Source organism: Dicentrarchus labrax, unplaced genomic scaffold (assembly GCF_905237075.1).
Source record: "Dicentrarchus labrax unplaced genomic scaffold, dlabrax2021, whole genome shotgun sequence".
NCBI lineage: Eukaryota > Metazoa > Chordata > Actinopteri > Moronidae > Dicentrarchus > Dicentrarchus labrax.
In genome coordinates, this window is record NW_026136702.1 from 7,542,497 (window position 1) to 7,563,281 (window position 20,785).

Consider the following 20,785-nt stretch of genomic DNA (forward strand, 5'->3'; position numbering starts at 1 on the left):
GCTCAACAGATAAACCGACCCACTGGTTCTTCCTGTAGCACTTTTGGCTGGAAAAGCACATCTGTACAGTCATGTGAATAACATGTTTTACTTTTTCCACACATGCACAGAGAATGAGTTTAATCTGCAACTGGAAAAAGTAGGTTACATCATTGTGCTTTTTTTCCTTCCCATTTTCTTTTCTTAGCTTTGTCTGAGTGCTTAAGCATCACCCCAGCATGTGTCTGTTGTGTGTATACAGGTCACGTTAGCTCCTTGTATCATCGTTTACTCTAGGAGGGGCCCTGTTGAGGGTCCACTATCGTCACGAGGCTGGGTGTGGTGACACATCCTTTCTCTCCGCCCCGAGGTGTTTGTGTAGCCTGAATAACGCGGGAGTGTTTTGTGTGGACCCGTCCGGCTCGATCACTCACACGCTTTAATGAAATTCATAATACAACCTAACTATCAATAATACTTTATTAGCCAATAAACCCTCTTAAAACACTACTTCCCTCCCTTCATCTGTGTTACGTTACAAGCAGCTGGCGATAAAAGTGAAAGCACTTTTTTTTTTTTTTTTTTTTTTTTTGCACGATGCAAAATAGGATGGCGTGCGCGTTCGCGGAGCTCCGGCGCTGCGGCAGTTGCCAGGGGAGATAGGAGGGGAGGGGTTTTGATTGGCTGAAGTGGGCCTGTTGCCATGACGACGGCAAGGGGTTTGGTAGCGTTGCCGTGCGCTGTGTGATCTGCGCGCTGCGTGTATGGAGGAAGCAGCTGCTGATCTGATCTCTGACATTGTGTGAGACAGACATCTGAATAAAACTGCGCACAGACGTGTCTTTAAACATACCGCACCGAGGCACGCCGTGCATGATTGTGAGTATTTGATCGTGTTTTTTTAATTTACCGTGGTTTGAACTGTGTTCGGCGGCGTGTACGGGTTGTGTTACGAACAAGCTAAAAGTAAATGTGGTCAAGTGACTTTGCTTAGAGCAGCCAGCATGGCACAATCAAGCGACAGCATGTGGCCAAGCTAGCTGCTGTTAAACGTTATATACTTCCCTCTGTCCGCCGGGCTCGAAGCTTGAAGAGTAGAGGAGGGGTATTTATAGCACCGACGAGTGGTTATCGTTTGATACCCGAAACTACAATTACCATAATATTGTACCACAGTTAAAATGTGATGCTAACGCTAGCAGTAGATGTACCTCCACTGGCCCATCGAGCCACTGCTAACGCTGCTATGTCTCTCGGTTTGTGCTGTGTGAGCTAACGCTGGTAACGTTACAGCTTGGTGGGGGTGAGTGAGTGGGAGGGTGGGGTGGTGGGGGGGTAGGGGGGGGGACTTACTCTAATTAAAGCTTTAAAAACAAATGTAATAATTGACTAACCGGGGCTAAGTTACTCCGTAACGAGTCCCGGTGTGTCGGGAAGTGTTGTGCAATAGTCCACGTCATTACGTGTAACTTTGTATTCCTCATTGTGTGTCTGCTTGTGGCTGCTTGTGAGCGTCCGCGGTGATTAAATGCCTCAGTATTTGTAGCGTTTGCTTCAAAACATGTTAGTTTTCTTTTGCCAGCAGCACTTTCAGTGTATCTCCTCCTCCCCCCCCTTCCCTCCACTTGGCTTCAGACTCGCTGTTTTGATTAAATGTTGTTTAAAATCGCATGGTTTCTCAGGATGTAGTAGACAGCGATGTGAAACACGTTTGTTTTTTTTTTGTTTGTTTTTTGTTTGGTCGGTGTTAATTCAAGGTCTCCCTTTTTATTTCTCTAAATACTTGAATATTTTATGGTATATGTCGACGGTACCAGGGGTTGGGAGGCTGCACGGACTAGCTAAGCACATGATGTAATGGATTATCACAAGATTGTCCCAGATATAGAGTGCACTACAAACAATGTCAGAGTGTAGGGGAAAATATCTCTGTTTAATCCAGTTGGATATACTTTATATGTTGTTACCGAATAGGTCTTTATATACTTATTCCACGTGTGTGCTCTTAGTGTCTCTACCTGCTACCTGACAGTGTTGCATTCACTTTAAATGGACAAACCTCATTTAAAATTAATTGTGTGCTCTGAGGTTTATGTGTGGATTTTGAGAGAAAAAAAAAAAAGATGGAAAATCCTTTTTGTGAGGTTATGACATTAATGTAGACTGACGTTGCTTTCTTCTTGCTTGACAGTTGTTAAAGCCCCAGTGATAAACAGAAGACAAAGGCAACAGGAGCTTAAAGGGACAGAAAAAGACAAAAAAAAAAAAAAAAGAACAGATGTTGTCAATTGCCAACTGCCATTACTTTATTGCCAGACTCTCCATGGTCATGTTGTAGGTCAAACCATCTGTTGTCTTTTGCTGTTGTTTGTGGTTGTAGCATGTTTCCACTCCTGTACATGTTTGTATGTACAGAAGCCCCCTGAAGGGTAAGTACTTTTGCCTCCCAGAATAGACGAGGGTCTGCTAAACTTTACTGACATTCATTACTATAAATAAGACTTGTCGTAACCCAGTGATGCAGTTATTGCGGGCGTGAAATTACTTTAATAACTACGGCGATCTAAAATGTTGCCGGTGGAGTTGAATTATCCTAAGTTGTGGACCATCATGAAGTGCTAGAATAGGCCTCTAATACCGTTGTCGTTACCGTCTGTAGTTTTTTTCCTCATATTTCAGTGTATTTAGTTGAGTCAGATCTCTCTACTGATTTATAACTTGAAACTGAAACGTACAACCAGTTTAAGTGACAATTGATATATGAGTCATATAATTACTCAGTATTTTCGTCATAATCCTGACGGTAAACCCTGGCGTGTGTGACAAAAAAACAACATTTTACACATCTGTCACATACTTAAATGTACTTCTCCATGTGGTATCAAATATATCTCAAGCTGCTCCAGAACTCTCAAGAATGCCACACTTCATTTTTTTATTACTTTGCAGTCACATTGGTTTCACTTTTCTGAGAAGTTGCTCCATTGTGCTGTACTACTGATGACAGAACAGGAAGATGTTCCCCAGAGGATGTATGATAACAATGCAGCAACTTGACAAAGGAGACCCCCACAGAACATTTTCATCAAGTGAATTTTTGCTGTACAATCTTCAATCCAATAGAGCTTTGTTGTCCTGTTCAGTCGTCACATAATCCTCAATATAATGTATAAAACGTCTTATTGAGGAGATGACAGGGATCGTAGCTTGAAGCTGTTACCCCTATCTTGGCAAGAGAGGCAGAGAATCTGCACTTTGAAATGGTGGCACTGCAATGTAATCAGCCTTATCACAGAGTTGTGTACTCTGACCCAGAGTAAATTAAAGGTTGCGTCCTCTAAAACGCACCGTGTTCTGTGTAGGTATGAGTGACTGTGGTTTCAAATTTATTACGAAAGCTGACCCATGTGGCAGAAACCTGTGGGATTGCTTAACACAACCTGCTTTCTCATGGATTGGCTAAACAGAAAAGCTCAAAGCTGTATAACCGACTGTTCTCTGCAAACCCTAATTACCAAGTCATTTGAGACTTACTGTTTTAAATAGTTGGATTGAGGTATCATTATCGTTGTAATGGAGGAGGTTGAATAATAATTAGATGATTGGCAGAATGAGGAAGTTGACGTCTCCGTTCACTTTCCATAATTATGTTGTTGTGTGCATATCGCAGTGTTTTTAAAACATTCAAAGTGGAAAATGAAAATACGTACAGCAGTGTGTGTTGTAAAGGAAGTGAAAGTAGGTGAGCCTTTAAGTGTACCTAAGTAGTGTAATTTTCTTTTATTATAAGCCAAAAGAAAGCCTTTATAGTGTTTTATAAAGAATGTGTCGCTCTCCTTCTACCTCCCATCATGAGGGCCTCAGTTGTTAAATTGAGCAATCGCATATGTAGCTGAGTTCAGTTACTAATCAGTGAGCTCCAGCTCTAACTGCTGGCATTGACCTATCTGGCTTGTGGATTTGAGTGCTTCATGAAGTTTTCTTGTGGTTTCTTTGCTGAGTGATTGAAACTGCACGTTTCATCACCTGCCCACACCCCCCCGTGTGTTTTTTAAAGGAGGGATATCCCCAGGAGTTTGTAGTCTTCTCTTGTCTCCGGCCTGTGACATTCTGCTCATCAAACATAGGCGGTAGCTCTAAATTTGAGATGTAAATGTAAATGCCTGTAGAGGCATGTTTACACCCATGTCGTGCCTCCTTCGTTTAATTCCTCTGGTCATGATTTTCTTTTCCTGTCCTGTTCAGATGATCAGCTTGTCTGTTTTTTTGTGATGTTTTACATCATATAGCATCTCCTGAGAGATCAGGGTGAAGCTAAATGGCACCTATTTTTATCCTCTAAGCTTTCTGCTTACAGCTGTCATTATTTCACAAACTGGGGTCAACCTATTGAAGGTAATGTCATGACATCAACAAAATGACAGAACAAGTTGAGATCTGGTTCTGCAAATCTAAAAGTACATAGTTTGAATGGGAATGTTCTGAGTTTGTACATCAGTTTTTCCTCCATACGCCTGCCTCTGAGCATGTGTTTTTACAGAAGTTGCATACGGGCAATGTGTGTATTCCTGTTGTGGCGCCCCTCTGTCTACTCCAGTTATTGTTTTACATCTCTTGATTGGTCACAGTGGTTATGCACTAACTCTATAGTGAGCACCCCCCCCCTTTTCTCTCCCCTGCCCCTCTCTAACCGCCTAACTGTCCACTGTGCGTGTCTCATTCCTGACGGGGTGGACTGAAGACGCAGTCCATTAGGGCCTGCCTCCTTGAAAGCAACACTGATGCGACCGTTTCCTTGATTGAGAGAAAGGAAGAGGGAAGCACAGCTGTGTCCTGTGTCACAATGGGTCTTTGTCTCGTCACCTCTGGTTGAATTAACAGGATTTATTTAATTGAAGAGAACGACGACACAGGGGTTGACCAGCTTGTTTGCAGAAGATGAGGATCGTCTAGCATGTTTGGGGTTGAATGGGGAATTGTCCCGTCAGTTTACCAGTGTTTTGCCAACTCAAGTGCCACAGAACTTAAACAGTTTAGTGTTCACTTGTGAAATAATGTTGTTAGAGCAGCACGGGCCAAGGGCTGGTTAGGTGTTTGGCCAAAGTCAAATATAAACATACAACTGATGCATCATATGCTGTTATTTAAATGAGAGTTTTATACTGGGCTCTCTGTACTTGACACATCTGAATCCATGAATAAGTACGAAGCTCAGTTTACTAGAGCATGTCTAGAGCATTGCTATTTTTAAAAGTCTGGCATTGTCATCAGATCACCATGGTGATTTATTGAAGAAAAAAAAAAAAAAAAAAGTTTGTTGAACAATCTTAGGTAAGCTTAATTTGAGCAGAAGATGCAACAGAGGCCATGCTTGTGTGTGGCACCAAAACATGTGTATGCATAGTTTATAATAGGTAAACTTAATGAAGAAGAGCACTGAGCTAATCTTTATGTTATATTACTGCTACTTACTCCATGATCATCTTTTGCTGTGTATGCACTTTGTTGATTTACTGACTTCAGAAGCTTCAGTAAATATTCTCATTCTTTGAAAGCAAGGTACTTTCAGCTGTCTTCATGCTGTTTTCTCTGGGTGTTTACGGAAGCCCTGGGTCTTTCCACTGTATCCGACATGGATACCCAATGAAGAATTCCTTGAGAGTTTGCCATGATTCAGGAATAGGGGCTTTTTCTCACTTGATTTTCCTGCAGGGCATTACTGGTGGCATCAGTGTTTCTTGTACACAAAAGTTATTTGCAAACACTACTAGTATTTACATGGAACATAATCTCATACAGAGCACATTCCTGGAAGGGCTTATGTTGCAACTTTAACTGAGCAGTTAAAGGGACATTCATTGTTCCTCCAACTGTATAAAAAAACTTTATAAAAAATCTCCTTACAGTAATTTATTGCAAGGATTTGGACCCTAGTGTACAGGCGTAAAGCAAATGGTCTGGCGCTTAGTGCCGTGTTTGGTATTTAAAAGTATATGAAGTTGTTGCGTATGTTGATTGGCGCGGTGGTGAGTGTTTGTACACTGAACTCACAGCCACATGACCCAAGAGATAAGGTTTCAGTGTTGGCTGGGAGCTGGCATGTACTTTTACAGGCCTCACTTCAGTTGACAGTCGAAGTGCAGTACTGTGTGTTTTGCGTTTGAAATCACTATGTGAAGTTAAAAGTCTCTGAACATCACAATCATTATCTATTGTTTTGTTTGCTTGTTCTTTCCCCCGACTGTTAAGTGATTGCATCAGTCAATTCATTAGGTTCGGCTCGGGTGTTTGTCAGCAGTCTATAAGCTACATGCTGGTGGAATTCATAGATTGCCAAAGTAAATAGCTGCTGCTTCAGTAAACGCTACCTCTCGGCCTCTCGCTGCTCGAGTCCACTGTTTTGGTGTAGAGCGGTCCTAGCTGTCTCTGTGTGAAGTCGGAATTTGTTTTCTGAAAATGAACTTCCTCAACAGGCGGGAGGTGTTTCCTTCCCTCCCGGTACTCTGTTTGAAACTGTGAGGTGAATACTGAGCACTTCGGAAACATGACTAGAGCAAAAACAACTGCTCCTTTGTACGAGCCGAGTGTGGGGCCAATTGTAATGCTTTGTGCAAGCTTTTTCATTTGCTTTCACCTCGGGCACTGAGTAGATCGTTTTAATCCATTGAGTAGCTTTATTTGGAAATGTATCATTTAGACGTGCTTTAATAGTAGCCTGATTAGCCTTCACATTAATGGATGTTTTATTTGTTATGACATAATTTGACCCTCCCATAAAATAAAAGACTACCACTTGGCTACCTCGCTCTGGAACAGCCTCTCTCTCTCTCTCTCTCTCCCACTCTAACTCAGCCCCCCTTTGTCTCATTCACATTTTTAGAGCTCTAGCCAGACTGGGTAGTCGCCTAAATATCAGTTAGGGTTTCAAATAACAGCCTTCGCCATGGGGCTTTGCGACACACCTTTGTGTATCTGTTACAGAGGTGTAACTGGTTTGTGTCAACTGGTTTATTTCTTGTGAAAAGGGTGTGGCACAAGTAGATCTGTGTATGAACTGAAAGCAGAGTTTTTGTTCCGAATTCCTGTTCTGTTATTTACAGAATAATGATAGGTTGTATGTATTTTTATTTTTTTTTTAACTGGGGAAAAATAGCTTTTTGGTGCATACAATGGGTATTATAAAGTATGCCTTAATGGCACTCAGTCAGTAGTGCCATGACATCCAGGTTGGCTGTGGTCTTTCCCACTGCTCTTTGTCAGACAGGTTTGTGGAGAACAGCAGCAGACTGCTGGCCTCAGCATTTTCCGCCTGTATTGATCTCCCCACATTAGCTCTCTCTTCATGCACAGACATGAGCACAATTGCTTCCCTTACAACATTGGCTGCCGTGGCAACTGAGTCTTGATCGTGAGATTTTGCTCCCAGAAAACATCTCAAACCAGAACCTCTTCATTTTGATGCTCCTATCATCTCCTTTACATTCCCCCGTACATTTTTGACACATCAACGGCTTGATTTGCCACTTAAAGCTATCTCCATATGTCTTTGTGTATTTCTGAATAGGCTAAGTGCTTAACAGGATAAAAGAGCAGTTTGAAAGGGGGGAAAAATGTGCCTTGGCACCTGCTGTTAGTGCTTGCCTGTTTGCACATGAATATGATGAGGCTGGCGGTGCGCGGGGCTATTTTAACTTGCAGATGAGCCATCAGGTCAGCACCATTGCAGCTTTGGTGTATTTTCAAGGATGAGCTGCAGTCAACAGGCCAGTGCGGCTTATTAGCTCCCTCTCCCCTCTCCACTCTTTACACGCTAGTGTCCCATTATTCATCGCATTCCCGGCCGCCTCTCTTTGATGCCTTTTCATAAGAGCAATGATAACTGCGATCATTGCTACAGCACTGGTAATTGACCAGCTGCAGTCATGGTAAAACACTTCCTGTGTTTGGCTGGATGCAACGCAGCTTTCTCAGTCGTCCACCCTGTCTCTGTTGATATTCAAATGACGGTCTTCTGGAGGTGCTGCTCAAATGGGATAAGTGCTCCCAGTCACTCAAGGGCCCAGCTGAGAGGTCAGGGGCTGTGAAGATGGACTGAGGTGAAGCTCTCTTGGGCTTTAAGGTTAATCAGTGGTCTGACACTTTACCCGGGCCGTGACTTCCAGACTACCAGTGGAGTGTTTACATCTGACCCTGGCTCCAGAAAACACCTTGGCCACACCTTTTTAATCAAACAAAGACCCAATGCATTCAGGGCCTTTTTTTTACCACACCTGTGTTGGCTTGTGGTTTACTGTGACCTTAATGTTTGTCATCCGCATGCATTGGGTAGCGCCGTCATGGATCTAGACTTGACTGAAACTCCCAAAGAACAGCTTGGAGTCCTTTTCAGATGGCATCCTCACTCATCCTTTCTTCCTCTCTGCCATCAACAGAAGTACATACATGGGTTGCAAAAACCTGCCACTACTTGCACCTAAATGGATTTAATTTCAAAAGCATTTGATTTTTGGTTGTGCACGGGGCTAGCTTAATTCTGATTTGATTTAGGGATTCTTGGAAAGATTATTATAAAAATGATATTGTCCTCTGAAACTGCAGCCTTGTCTGTCTGCATAGTCCCTGATCTATTTGTAAATTCATTCAGAGTAGGAACCTGTCATGTCAAGGGATATCTTTTTGTATTTTGGTCTCTCGAGCAGAGATTTTCTTTTAACACAAATGGGCAGTTCTCTCGCTTCCTGACATATCTGATTGCTCTACTTTGCAGAGAGCTGTGATTCATCGTAGACGGTGGATAACTTGCACAGCCTACCTCACTACCACTGAGTGGCTCGCTCTCTCCTTCTTACTCTGTCCTTCCGTAAAAGGATTTTCCTATTGTTATGTCTCTTCCTATGTTCACTCTGTCTGGCCCTTTGCCTTTGGCCTGGAAAGCTCTGTGACTTACTTCCTTTTTTTGGTGATAAAAATCACAGAAGTATATTCGGTTCACAAAGAATTTTCAATGGTGCTGACAAATGAAAATGCAGACAATAGAGGATTGACAGGCAGAATGCAGGACAAAATGTCACTAATATGACATCACCTATACAGCAGACAGGATGTAATATTATGACAGAAACAGTATGAGTATCCTTTTTAAGGCTGAATAAATTACGACCTTAGATTTAGAAGTCACTCTAAACCAAAATAGGTTCAATGCGATATATCTTTATCCCCTCATTGAGAGTTGAGCGGTCATTTTAATGCCTCCTTCTTCCCCCTCCTGTTCTCTCTGACTGGCTTTGACAAACTGATTTGTGTGTGCGTGTGTGTGTGTGTATGTGTGTGTGTGTGTGTGTGTGTGTGTGTGTGTGTGTGTACACTCCCTCTCCTGTCTCACCCACTGTGCAAACACCCTCGAGTTTGACCCAATTCTTATCTTATCACAGAAATGAAAAGATATGCCTATCCACTACTCTCTCTGCACCGCTACCTCTCCAACCTCCCAATGCTACTCCCGTCTCGGTCTGGATCCAGAACATCCCAGACCACCCCGGACCTGGGCATCTGCTGTCCACCTACGGGTGCAGCAGGAGCATATTCGCTACAGGGCGGCTGCCCGTTGGTTGCCTGTGGCAGAACCAGCCGGCATGGATTACTTTTGTTTCTATTATTGTGTCTATATTTCTTGTTTCTGGGATATCTGCTCTTAATTGAAGGGACGGCAGGGTTGTCATGGTGACACCCAGGACATAAAGCTTGTTGTGAGCTGAGCCAAAGAGTGATCTCTTTGTGCTCTTGCCCTCACCAACCAGTGTGCAAGACTGTAGCTTGTATCTTAGTGTAGTGATTTTAAATGTTTGGACAAAATGTTATTTATTTTGATATTTATTTAGTTATTTTAGTGTGCCAAGACTTGGACACATCTTTTTCTGTGCCTGTAATTAAAATCACAAGTCAATACATTAGGTTCAACTGAAAACTTTGACAGGATCATGCACGGGATGACATGCCAGCAATCATTCCTCTGAACCCATGTAAGAAAAAAAGTATCATTGTTTTATTAAAAAGGGTACTTGGGTGGTTAATGATAGAGGGCTCCTGGAAATATTGAATTTCCTAGTACTGTTAAATGACAACTCCTAGGCCTGTAGCCTCTTTACACTACTTAATCTGGCATGTGACTGCAGATCAGTTTATAAGAGCCATCCACTCCGTAAGATGGAGACCTTCCACTCATTCCTGGTCTCATGCTCATTTACACATAACAAGCAGCTAGTTCTCATCTGAAACGAGGTGGGCGTCGAGGAGTGGAGCCTTAAGTCGGTTTAGTTTCTTGAGAGCACCTCCTCGAAGGTCCTCGGATGGAGTCAAGAGGGGGGGTAGAGAGAGCTGAGAGCTGAGAGCCTCTCCGTCCTTGCCAGGCGTGTAAGAGAGGGGCAGTGAGAGGGGCCAGGAAGTGCAGTAGAGGCAGACAGGCACTGCTACAGGAGGTGTGTCCCCTGGGAAAACTTAAGAAAACAAGGTCAACGCTTGGAAGAGCACATCATTCCATTATGTCGCATCCAGTTATTTCATGCTGCAAACTTTGTTTTGAAATCTACATATGCGTAAACTTTAACACCCTATTCTCTCCGCTCTCTCTCTCTCTCCAGACCTCTTTGATTTAATGGGTCCAATCATTGGGATGTCACCAGATAAGAAAACGGAAATTCCGGGTATGCAAGAGGAGCGGACAGGGCTCAGAGGTGTCTGTGGTGTGGGAACACTGCCTGAGGCGGAGTGTGCGTCCAGTCCGCTGGCGACCAGCGTGGATCGTACTGGAGGCACGGAGGATGAGGAGCTCACCAACCTCAACTGGCTCCACGAGAACCTGCTTCAGAACTTCACCCTGGGAGGTCCAGAAGCTCAGCCCAGCGGCAGTCCCCTCTTTGACATAGAGGGAGACTACGGGTCCAACCAGGGGCCGTCGTCCTCCTCGTCATCTTCGTCACATGGCAGAGGCAGGGAGCGGGACTCGTTGAAGTCTAAGCCCCCTTTCTCATTTTCCCTCCTCATCTACATGGCCATTGAGCAGTCTCCCAGCAAGTCTTTGCCTGTTAAAGAAATCTACGGCTGGATTCTCGAGCACTTCCCTTATTTCTCCAACGCTCCCACTGGCTGGAAGAACTCAGTTCGTCACAACTTGTCCCTGAACAAATGCTTCCGCAAGGTCGAACGGAGTTTGGGGAAGGTAGGTTGGCAAATTGTCTCCTAACTTTCACGCACTTCACACGGATTTAAACTTCAAAAACGGCGCCGTTTAAATTATGCTTCTCGAAACTGTTTTCATCACATCATTGTTTGAGTCTGCGATAGTCAAATATCCATGGGCCAAGATGTGTCTGCTTTGTTTTGCAAAACACAGTTGGTTAACAGTGTGTTGCAGTGTGACGCTGCAGTGGGGCTCATGTGACAGTGTCCGGGGCTGTAACACAGCCGCAGGGACCTCTGACTCTGCTGCGATAAGGGTGGAATCCAGTCAAGGTCACAGATACTCCTTTAGAGGAAATGCAAACACAGCACACTCAGACTTTATCTCCCGGAACACTGCGAGGTGGTGCAACTGTTTTAACCAGGGAGAGAAGCATCCCACAGTTGGAAACCTCGACCAAATGCGACCTAAAGTGCAGAGATGATTTTGTAGTATCACTGCAAGGAACAGGCTGTAGTTTTGCTGTATAGAAAATACAAAAAATATAGAGACGTTGACCATGTCATATCAAGGAGTCAATCCCAATGCAAGGACAGACACACCTGCATATCCTGCACAAACATTCTGAACTGGAAAATGAATGGGAAGTGAGTGAAATCTTTTGTTGTGAAATTGTGAGTTTACTTCCTAATGGTTGCAATTTCCATTTAGCTTGGAACAGAAAAAAGCTGCACAAATGAGCTAGAGAGGGTAGCTCTTAGGTTGGAAAACCTAACTGACTTTAAAGCTCCTCAAAACATGGTTTCAAATCCCAAACTAACAACGAACTAAGCAAAGTTAAAGCTCATAAAAACATATTGGGTGTTTTTTTTTTTTTTTTTAGGAGTCTAATACTATTAAAGTCAGTTCATCTGCTTCATCAATACTGTGAGGGTGTGGTTTGATCAGATTTGATTGACTAACTTTTAACAAACAACCCCAAAGCTGTCATCAGAAAAACAAAACATCTATCTCTCACGTGAAATAACAAAACTTTGACAGAAAATGTTAAATTCTCATAGTAAGAAACTTGGTTTTCAGGGACCTTTTAATAGAGTTTAAATGCTGAACATGTCAGTTTTTTGTTTCCCATTTCACATTTGTTGCTCAGATTTTGGAGAAAGGCAGGGAGGTTTTGTAAGAGTACAGTCAGACCTGTGTCTCACTGGAACGTAACCTAATTTGTATGTTGCCACACTGATCCAGGGAGTGACACGTTGGTAGCCATATTGAGCTGCAGTATGAGTTCAGACTTGTGACCGGTAGAGCCCGTGGTGCCAGGGCTGTGGCTGGCTAAGACCTCGTATTTTCCCACCGCGGGAGGGGATGATGGTTAGCACTCAGTGAGTAGCAACATGGTGAGACGCAGGCCGCTCAGCATGCAGGTGCACAGTGTGAGCCCTTCGTCTGCTGAGAGACCAGCACCAGTTTCACATGACACTGGCTGGTGGTTTCCGTTGCCATGGAGACATTTCCTTCTTCCTGCATCAGGGCTGGTTGGTAATCTGAGTCAAGGTTATTCTCCTCCCTCCCTCCCTCCCTCCCTCACACCCTCCCTCGCTCTATTCTCCTCCCAGACTGGGCAATACGCCGCCATCAGATAAAGTGACAGTTAACACACTCCCGCACACATCACCAACAGACAAATTCACTCCTCACACAGCACTGTGGGGCAGTTATTTCCTGCTTTTGTTCAGGCTGTTAAGGAATTCTTAGTTATGCGATTGCTATTTTCCACTGTTTTGTTTTATGATGAAGTGCTCCTCGCTTAAATTTTAAGACCGTAATGGATTCTGTCACACAGCACTATGCTGCTTTAAGTGCAGTACACTGGATGTGGTACTCATTGATTTTGTCAGCTTTCATTCAGAATTTTCAGAATTATTTTCACAAATAATTCTGTGCGTCATTTTGTTGGATTAAGAATAGGATATAGTCACAAATAGTTCAATATTATTACAGCAAGGCTGTATAATATTTATTGTGTTGCTACACTGACTAATCTCTTAAAGGTTAGGGTTACACTCTACCTTTTTTCTGATAAATAACAATCATTCATAGTGCTCTGCTTTCCCAGATCACCAAAATTGATCTCCAACTCTCTGAGTGGAGTGTTTTTGACCAGCGGCAAATGTTTTTCCGAGTGGTCCCTCATTTTGTGCCTGTGTACAAGGATGCACGCACGCACATCATCAATGTGATACATCGTCCTGTAGCTGGTTTTGCACTATTACACTGAGAGTCGGTTGTAAGATTTCAAGCTAGCAAACAGAAAATGCTACCTTGTATGTGTTATGAGAAAGGATTTAATGTGTGTTAGGCCTCAAGGATATACACAATAATTCCTGATGGGAAACACTAAATTTAAACTCCACAGGCTACCTTTAGATTTGTTTTATATAATCAAAGGACCAATCAGAATATATCTAGACACACTTGCGGCTGTAACACATTTGTGTAACGGGACAGAAATCAGGACTGATCCTACGTAAGAACGTCTAGATTTACTGGGCATAGACGTTTGACTGTACCTGCTCTTTCCTACAGGCCAATGGAAAAGGTTCTCTCTGGTGCGTTGACCCTGAGTACCGCCCCAACTTGATCCAAGCCCTTAAGAAGCAGCACTTCCCTGCCGCACATGCCTTCTGCACACCACCCGCCTCCCCACCCAGGTAAACTTCAATCAGCCACTGTCTGGACATTGAGAATTATGAGTGAGTTTGTATTGGCTTTGATGTTGCTGGAAATCACTTTTCAAACCAGAATTGGCACAGCAGCCCTGTCTCTGTCAAATCAGTATTACCATAATCCAATTATTTATTGGACTTGGCATTTTTAGCAAAGCATACATATATTTGCAGGTTTATATTTTTGGAGGTCTGTTTTTTTTTTTTTTTTTCTTTCCATCTCCTTTGCAAACACACAATCTGACCCTTCATGTCTTTTGTTTACCTTCTGCAGTGCCTCCTCACCCCCTCGCCATCTCTTTCTACAAGGCTGCTCATTCAAAGGTGAGACCAAAGCAGACTTGGCTCAGTGTTTTAAGTTTGGTTATGTACAATAAAAGCTGCCCGCCGAGCAAGAACCTGCAGATGTATAGAAATTTCAGTCTGTGCAGTTTTTTAGTTTGTGTTTGTCCGGTATTTTGATTATGTTGCCTTTGCACATTTCAGTCCCAGAACATTCAGCATCACTGTGCTTTTATCCTCAACTCTTGGTTTGATTTGTTGCTTTCAAGTCATTGATGCCTCATGTAGACCATAATGTTGAGAGCTCCCAGTCGATGTCTCAGCCTCCTCTTTCCCCCCACCTCTGCCTCTTGGATTTGTAACCTTGACGACAGGCAGAGGTTCTGCTGGTGCAGAGTGTCGAGCACTCAGTCTCACTGTAATCATTAATAATTTAGAGCCCCAGAAGTGAGCTATGAGGCTTTTAGACACTTTGTCAGGTCTGAAAAGATCAGATGCACTCTCAATATCAGTGGCTTGAATTTATCCTCCAGTTTGTTTCGGCGAAACCTTCTGCATAGTCAGTCCATTCAGTAAGCACTGACTGGGTCGCTGTTTCTCTAGTTTAAAATTATTGCAAGAATGCAGTCCTCCCAGTCCTAATAGAGATGCCATACTACCATGCTTTCACACCTTAGGACTGACCATCATGCATGTTCTCTCCTCTTCCAGAGTCTGACATTGATGCTGCCACTGCCATGATGCTCTTAAACTCTGCCCCCGGGCACCACGTTGACCCATGTAAGAGAATCCACAAGCAGCCATTACTTTCACCTATTCTTCCAACTCTTCGTCTCCTGCCCCTGACATTACCACCCTGTCATTGCTTAAATCTTCTTTTGTTTTGTGTGCTTTTAAGTTGTGATGTTGTGTGTCACCTGTTCTTACAAGCAAAATGTTGGTTCTTGAAAAGGAAAGTTTTTAAGAACGTTGCTTGCACCTGATTGCATGGGATTGCATGCAATTTTTCCTGCAGACATTCTTTCAAAGACACATTAAAGAAGTAGTTTGACATTTGGGAAATACTAGAGCTGTAAGCCGGTTAGCTTAGCTTGCCACAAAAATTTGAAATGGGGAGGAAATGTCTTACCTGGTTCTGTCCCAAGGTGGAGGAATCCACCTGCCAGACCCGCTAACACTCACAAATTAACACGTTGTTTGTTTTAATCTGTACAAAACCCAAACTTTTTGGCCTGGAGCAGTTGCCAGGCAACCATTGGCGATTCCAGGAAGTTACTGGTCTTCTCATCTAACTGTCCGCCAGAAAGCAAATAAGCATATTTCCCAAAATGCTGAACCATACCTTTAACGTCTGATTTATTGGAAAATAATTTTGTTGACAATATTACCAACTAAATTCAGCTTTATTAGTGTAGAATCTTTCTACACAGTAAATCATTAATTTCATGTGTTTTTATAAAAAAAAATAAAACTTTCTGCTACTGATTATATTTTTTACATTGGATCATAATTTATTTAACCAGTACTTAATTAATTTAATTCAATGACTGCAAAAGCTCTCTAAGGATCACTTTAGTGTGAGTGGCTTTTACTAATATTTTAATTTTCCCCGTTGATGGTAATTCAGCTTTAACATGCATGCAACAAGATATTTTTAAATCAGGTTTTCCCACTTGGGCCGAGACAACTCTTAGTTCTGCTTTATACTAAATAAACAGAGCTACAGTGTGTGGCTTATCGTCTCTGGTTTCTGCTTTTTTTGGGGCTGCCAAAAACAACCCAAAATAATAGCTTGTTTACTGTAAAGTTAAATAATTTTTAATAATCTATTCTCTCACTCTTTATATTTGTATATAGAAGCTCCTTTTTATTGTCTCTATTTTTTGTATCTTTTTATCTTTATTTATCATTGTGATACCAATGTACCAAGGCAAATTCCTCATATGTGAAAACTTAAAAGGCAGTAAACCTGATTCTGAATTAGGATGAGTCGCAACCTATTTAAAACCAACCATGACTATAACAAGCAAACTTTACAGCATCTGTCATGCTGTAACAAGCCAGTAAAATCTCCTTTTGCATTTGAAGGTACACTCATCACTCTTTCCTTCTCCTGCTCTCCTCAGGCAATTCTGACAGCCCACTGGACCTCTCCCGACCCGACTCTGTCCTGGTGAGCAGCGATCCAAAGCAGGACCACAACTACAGCAGCGTAGCCCTGCAGCGCTGCTCCTCTCGCTCCTCCTCCTCGTCTCTCTCCTCCCTGGACGAAGGAGGCTGCGAAGGCAGGCAGTCCCGCCGCGCTGGCAGCGAGGGCTTCCACAGCGACGAGGACTCCGACCTCTGGGACGAGAGGGGCGTCCACCAGACTTCTCGACGTCCGCCCGCCATCAAGTGGCCCGTCGGTAAGAGGCCACGGCGCGAAGTCAAGCCAGAGCTGGATGAGGAGCTGAAGGAAGCCGCGGGCTCGTTGCTGCACCTCGCCGGTATACGCAGCTGCATGGAGGGCTCCAAACGCACTGTCAAGAGCACAAAACTTAACAGGAAATGAAGATTTTTTTTTTTTGCCCCCATCAGACTCCGGACCCTGTGAACCCTAACCTCTGACCCCTGATCGTGTGTCCCAGTGTGCCTCCTTCTCCTTATCTGATCGTTCATTGGCCATTTTGAGCCTTTTTTTTTGTTTGGGAATATCCCTGTCCAACAAAACAAATGGCAATAGTATCGTTCACACAGGAGAACAAAGCCATATAGAGACTTTTGTAACTTCGGGGGTAACTGCTGGGGGTGGGTGTTTGGGCTATGGAGAACCATCAAGAAACCTATCCAAAATGACCTGCCCGCTTCTGTTGGATTAGAAGATTGTGATTCAAGAATTTTCCTCTGAAAGACAAAATGGGAAAAGCTGAAGGTTTTATAACTCAAAGCGTTGCATGCTTCCTCCTCAAACCTGTATCCTCTTCCAAGTGAATCTATTTATGAAGCGAATGAGTGCATGTTTGTAACAGACAAAATCTAACCTCCTGGTGTTATCAGTTCTCCTTTTTTGTGCTAAAGAAAAAAAAATGCCACTGTTTTTGAAAGGAATTCTTGCTCCACGAATCCTCTTGTAAGAGAGATGCAATAATTAATCCACAACCTTAACTTTTTTGACGTCGCGGTGGCATTTTTTCAGAGTCGAGTATGCTAGTTAAACTTTACAATTAAGAGAATGAATGGAGTAGTACTATGATCTTGTTATGCGATAAACTTTATTACACACGAGCTCCGGCTCTGTTTTCAGGATTAGCAAGATGTGGAAATAGTATTACTCTGCCACTGCCAAATTTAGTTGCAAAGTTAGCTATACTACTTCGCTCCGTTTTGTGTGGCCATTACCGTGCTTCTTCAAATGAAAGCTGTTTTTCATTGTTTTGCAAATCCACTGCTCACCCTGTCGATCCCTTTTCATTCATCAATGTGTTTTTTGACATTTACTGTGCAGACGCAGAACATATATTCACATGTTTGGTGACAGCCTATGCAAAGTGAACATTTGCCACGTATTGCCAGATGTTCACTGTGTGGCCATAGGTTATCCTCCATAGATTTTATTTTATATTTTTGCGTGCGTGTGTGTGTATCATAGTGCATGTCGACTTCAGCCTAAACCTGCGATGATGGTCGTGACAGAAAAGAGTTTGAAATGGTCAAACGCTTATCTTCTACTGACAAAGTAGTCATACTGCTCCAATGAATGTGATTGGTGTAATGACGGATCTCCTTGCTACAGCTGTATTGTAGGGCTGCTTGGTACTCTGCTTGCTTCTGGTCCTTTTTTGAGAGCTGGTTTATAGTCAGAAACAGGAGCGGACAGTTAATTACTACAGCTTATTGCTCCATTACTTGAGTTTGCAGTTTGATTATACCTCTCATGTGTTCTACTTGTGTTTTGAACCATGTACTTTAGAAAATTACAAAAATTATACAGCTAATTCTCTGTTGGCTGGTCCTGTGGCCAAGTTGATTCACAGCCTGAGGGAAAAGCGTGTGTGTTTGTGTTCAGATAAACGTAAGACGCAGAGCATAGGTGTAAAGAACGAGACGGGGACAACACGGTCGCGGCCAGAGAGAACTGGACTCCGTATGTGCAGTCGCTCGCAGGCGAGATGTTGAAGACCTGTGCTGCTCTCATGTTGTGCCCTCAGTTCTGGCTGGCCACTAGTGTTGCGTCCTTGCTCTTCCTCCCTAGAACAAAATAAGGAAGTGCACGCTCTCTTCTCACGCTGTGAAATGGAGTGTTTATTGTCAGTTGATTGCATGCAGTTCACTGAGGGGAAGTTGCGAGCCACTTGTGTAAAAGGCCACAATTCTAGTTTGAGCCTCTTTTTTTAAAAAAAGGCTGCATACTCGCAGCGTACAATACAAGGTAGCAGTGAAGCGCACAAGGGTAACCAACTGAAAATTATACAATGTTTTCCCACAGTACTGAATCACATTGTGTCACAGTGACTATTTAATATAGCGTGCATGGTCAGTGCCAAACATTTTCTTGTGCCACTGATGTAAAACTGCAAAGGCCCGTGGTCACTATATACACCCCCCCCCCCGTTGCCACAATGCAGTTGTGATTTAGAGCAACAATGCCCTACTTTTCTGAATCATCCGAACAGGAAATGGGAGAGGACTCAAGTCAGCACAGTGACTTAACCAATCTTTTGGTTTATTTTTGTCGCTTTGGAGTGGGAACTGTTCTCAGCAGAGTGCGCTGCAGTTCTCCAGAAATAATACTTGCATACACTGGTCTTGTTTAGCTGTGAAAAAAGAACAAATTATTGTTCATTAATCATCACCTTATTTATGACATTAATTTATGGGATTATTGAATGCTATCAAACACTGGTTATTTGAAACGAATGACTGGGCACATTTATTTTTCTCCCTCTGTGAACTCCTTTTTAATAAGTATTTTGTTTTTCACCTTGTTTTATTTTACAGCAATACACCTTATTTTCTTTCACTATGTTATAGTGATTAAGTATTTTGCCAATGTTTGTTGTCTTTAGAGCGGGTGTTTTTATTTTTATTTTCAATTTAACCATGACTGCCAGGTTTTCTTGATGTTTTGTTTTGCTTTGTGTTAGACTGGATAGAAGACAGTTAATTCACTTTGATCCTGAAACCTTTTGTTGCCAAAATTGATGTACAGCCGGGGTGTAAAATATAAGATGGACACATTCCCCATGTACTGTAGAAGTTCTTTAAAGATGATTGACTCATTTTTACATTTGTCTCATGTTTATGTTTAGATATTATGACTTGAGTAGTCACAAATTGAAGATTAGCTCTCGATCTCATCACAGATTACAATCTTTAAAAGAAAAATTACTGCCACTCATAACTCATGCTTCCAGGTATTGTTATGGGATGCTGAAATGTTTTGAATATCGCTGAAAACCGGATCAGACTAACTCAGTCCCCCAGGCTGCTACTGTTGTAGTTTCAGACCTACATTTAAGTATACGGACAAATGGAGAGACGCGTAGAGAAAAATCTCACTCATTCTTTCTGTAGCACTTGCAAAAATGTTCTGTTGCTCTCGAAGGCAACGCCGAGTCAGTGAGTTGATCTGTGGATGAGCTACCTAAACGTTTTCGGGGTCCGACTTACCAAAGTCTAAACCCAGTTGCTTCATTGCTCCAACAGCTGTTAATGAATATTGATTATGTGATTCTTAAACTTCTGTTGCAGTTCCTATGGGTATGATGAACATTTTGTTGCATTTGACAAAGCTGCCAACCCAGTATCAGTTTGTGTCAGTTGTCTGCCATGTCTATCGGACCGACACACCTTTTGGTTTTTGTATGCTAACCTCTGTTGATAAAATGTTTATAAGATTTATTTTCGCCAAAGATATGCAATTGCATTATATATGGTATTACAAAATATTAATAAAAACCTGTTCTTGTTACCTCTGTGAGCTTCTTTTTTATTTTAGCCTGAGTTGCTGCTTCTTTTTAATCACTGCAAATAAGGCTTGACACATTTCTTGCCCTCCAAACTCTCCTCCACAATACAAGAATGCCATCACTTTGCATGAGTAGCCTACACGACCTAAACTTTTGATCAACATTGCCACCTGCTGTGAAGACCCACAAGATCATCAAATTCTAGCTAATAATAGTCCATTCTTTAGAATAGCTGCCTCTCTGTGTGGCTGCTTTCTCAGTTTTCACATAACCATGTTACAGCTGGCAAATATTTCCCACCAAGTCCAGCAGTTCAGAGCTGTTTTGACTGCACAAGCTGTGCTCAGCGCTACGTGTGGCGGCTCCACCACACTTTTCCCTTTTTCTTCTGTGTGTCTTTTGAATGCACCAACGTGGCAGGCTGCCAGAAATGCACCTCACATTAATGTAAATTCCAGGGCTGTGCCAGTGATGGATGCATCATCAGATGTCCTAACGACACTCCTCGCTGTAAGTTAATTAGTCATGGAGGACTGTGGGATGAACACAGTGTGACCCTGAACAAGGGCTTGTCTGACTAGCCTCAGGCCCATTGGCACAGCTCTATTGTTCAATAGAGTCCTGTGTGTCGACTGGAAGAGGGGGGCTTCTCCCTACTGACTGCCTCAATTCAG

General features: G+C 42.8%; 1 protein-coding gene across 2 annotated transcripts; it reads left to right on the plus strand.

Moving 5' to 3' along the window:
• The first annotated feature begins 677 nt into the window (after positions 1-677).
• On the plus strand, positions 678-20,113 carry foxn2a (forkhead box N2a). 2 transcript variants are annotated; one of them, XM_051380018.1, is made up of 6 exons: positions 678-858; positions 10,617-11,194; positions 13,742-13,866; positions 14,156-14,205; positions 14,875-14,943; positions 16,290-20,113. In XM_051380018.1, exons 2-6 carry the CDS (start codon positions 10,631-10,633, stop codon positions 16,712-16,714), a joined length of 1,233 nt encoding a protein of 410 aa, XP_051235978.1. In that variant the 5' UTR covers positions 678-858; positions 10,617-10,630; the 3' UTR covers positions 16,715-20,113. The 2 variants fall into 2 exon arrangements, with proteins under 2 accessions (XP_051235978.1, XP_051235986.1); XM_051380026.1 differs by lacking the exons at positions 678-858; positions 14,875-14,943 and adding an exon at positions 3,865-9,998.
• Positions 20,114-20,785: the final 672 nt, after the last annotated feature.

Excerpts from the sequence above, each read along its gene's own strand:
- foxn2a (XM_051380018.1), top strand. The coding sequence starts at position 10,631 with ATGGGTCCAATCATTGGGATGTCACCAGATAAGAAAACGGAAATTCCG. Across the intron at positions 11,195-13,741 it reads TCGAACGGAGTTTGGGGAAG|GCCAATGGAAAAGGTTCTCT; the intron begins GTAGGTTGGCAA and ends TCTTTCCTACAG. Across the intron at positions 14,944-16,289 it reads CGGGCACCACGTTGACCCAT|GCAATTCTGACAGCCCACTG; the intron begins GTAAGAGAATCC and ends TGCTCTCCTCAG.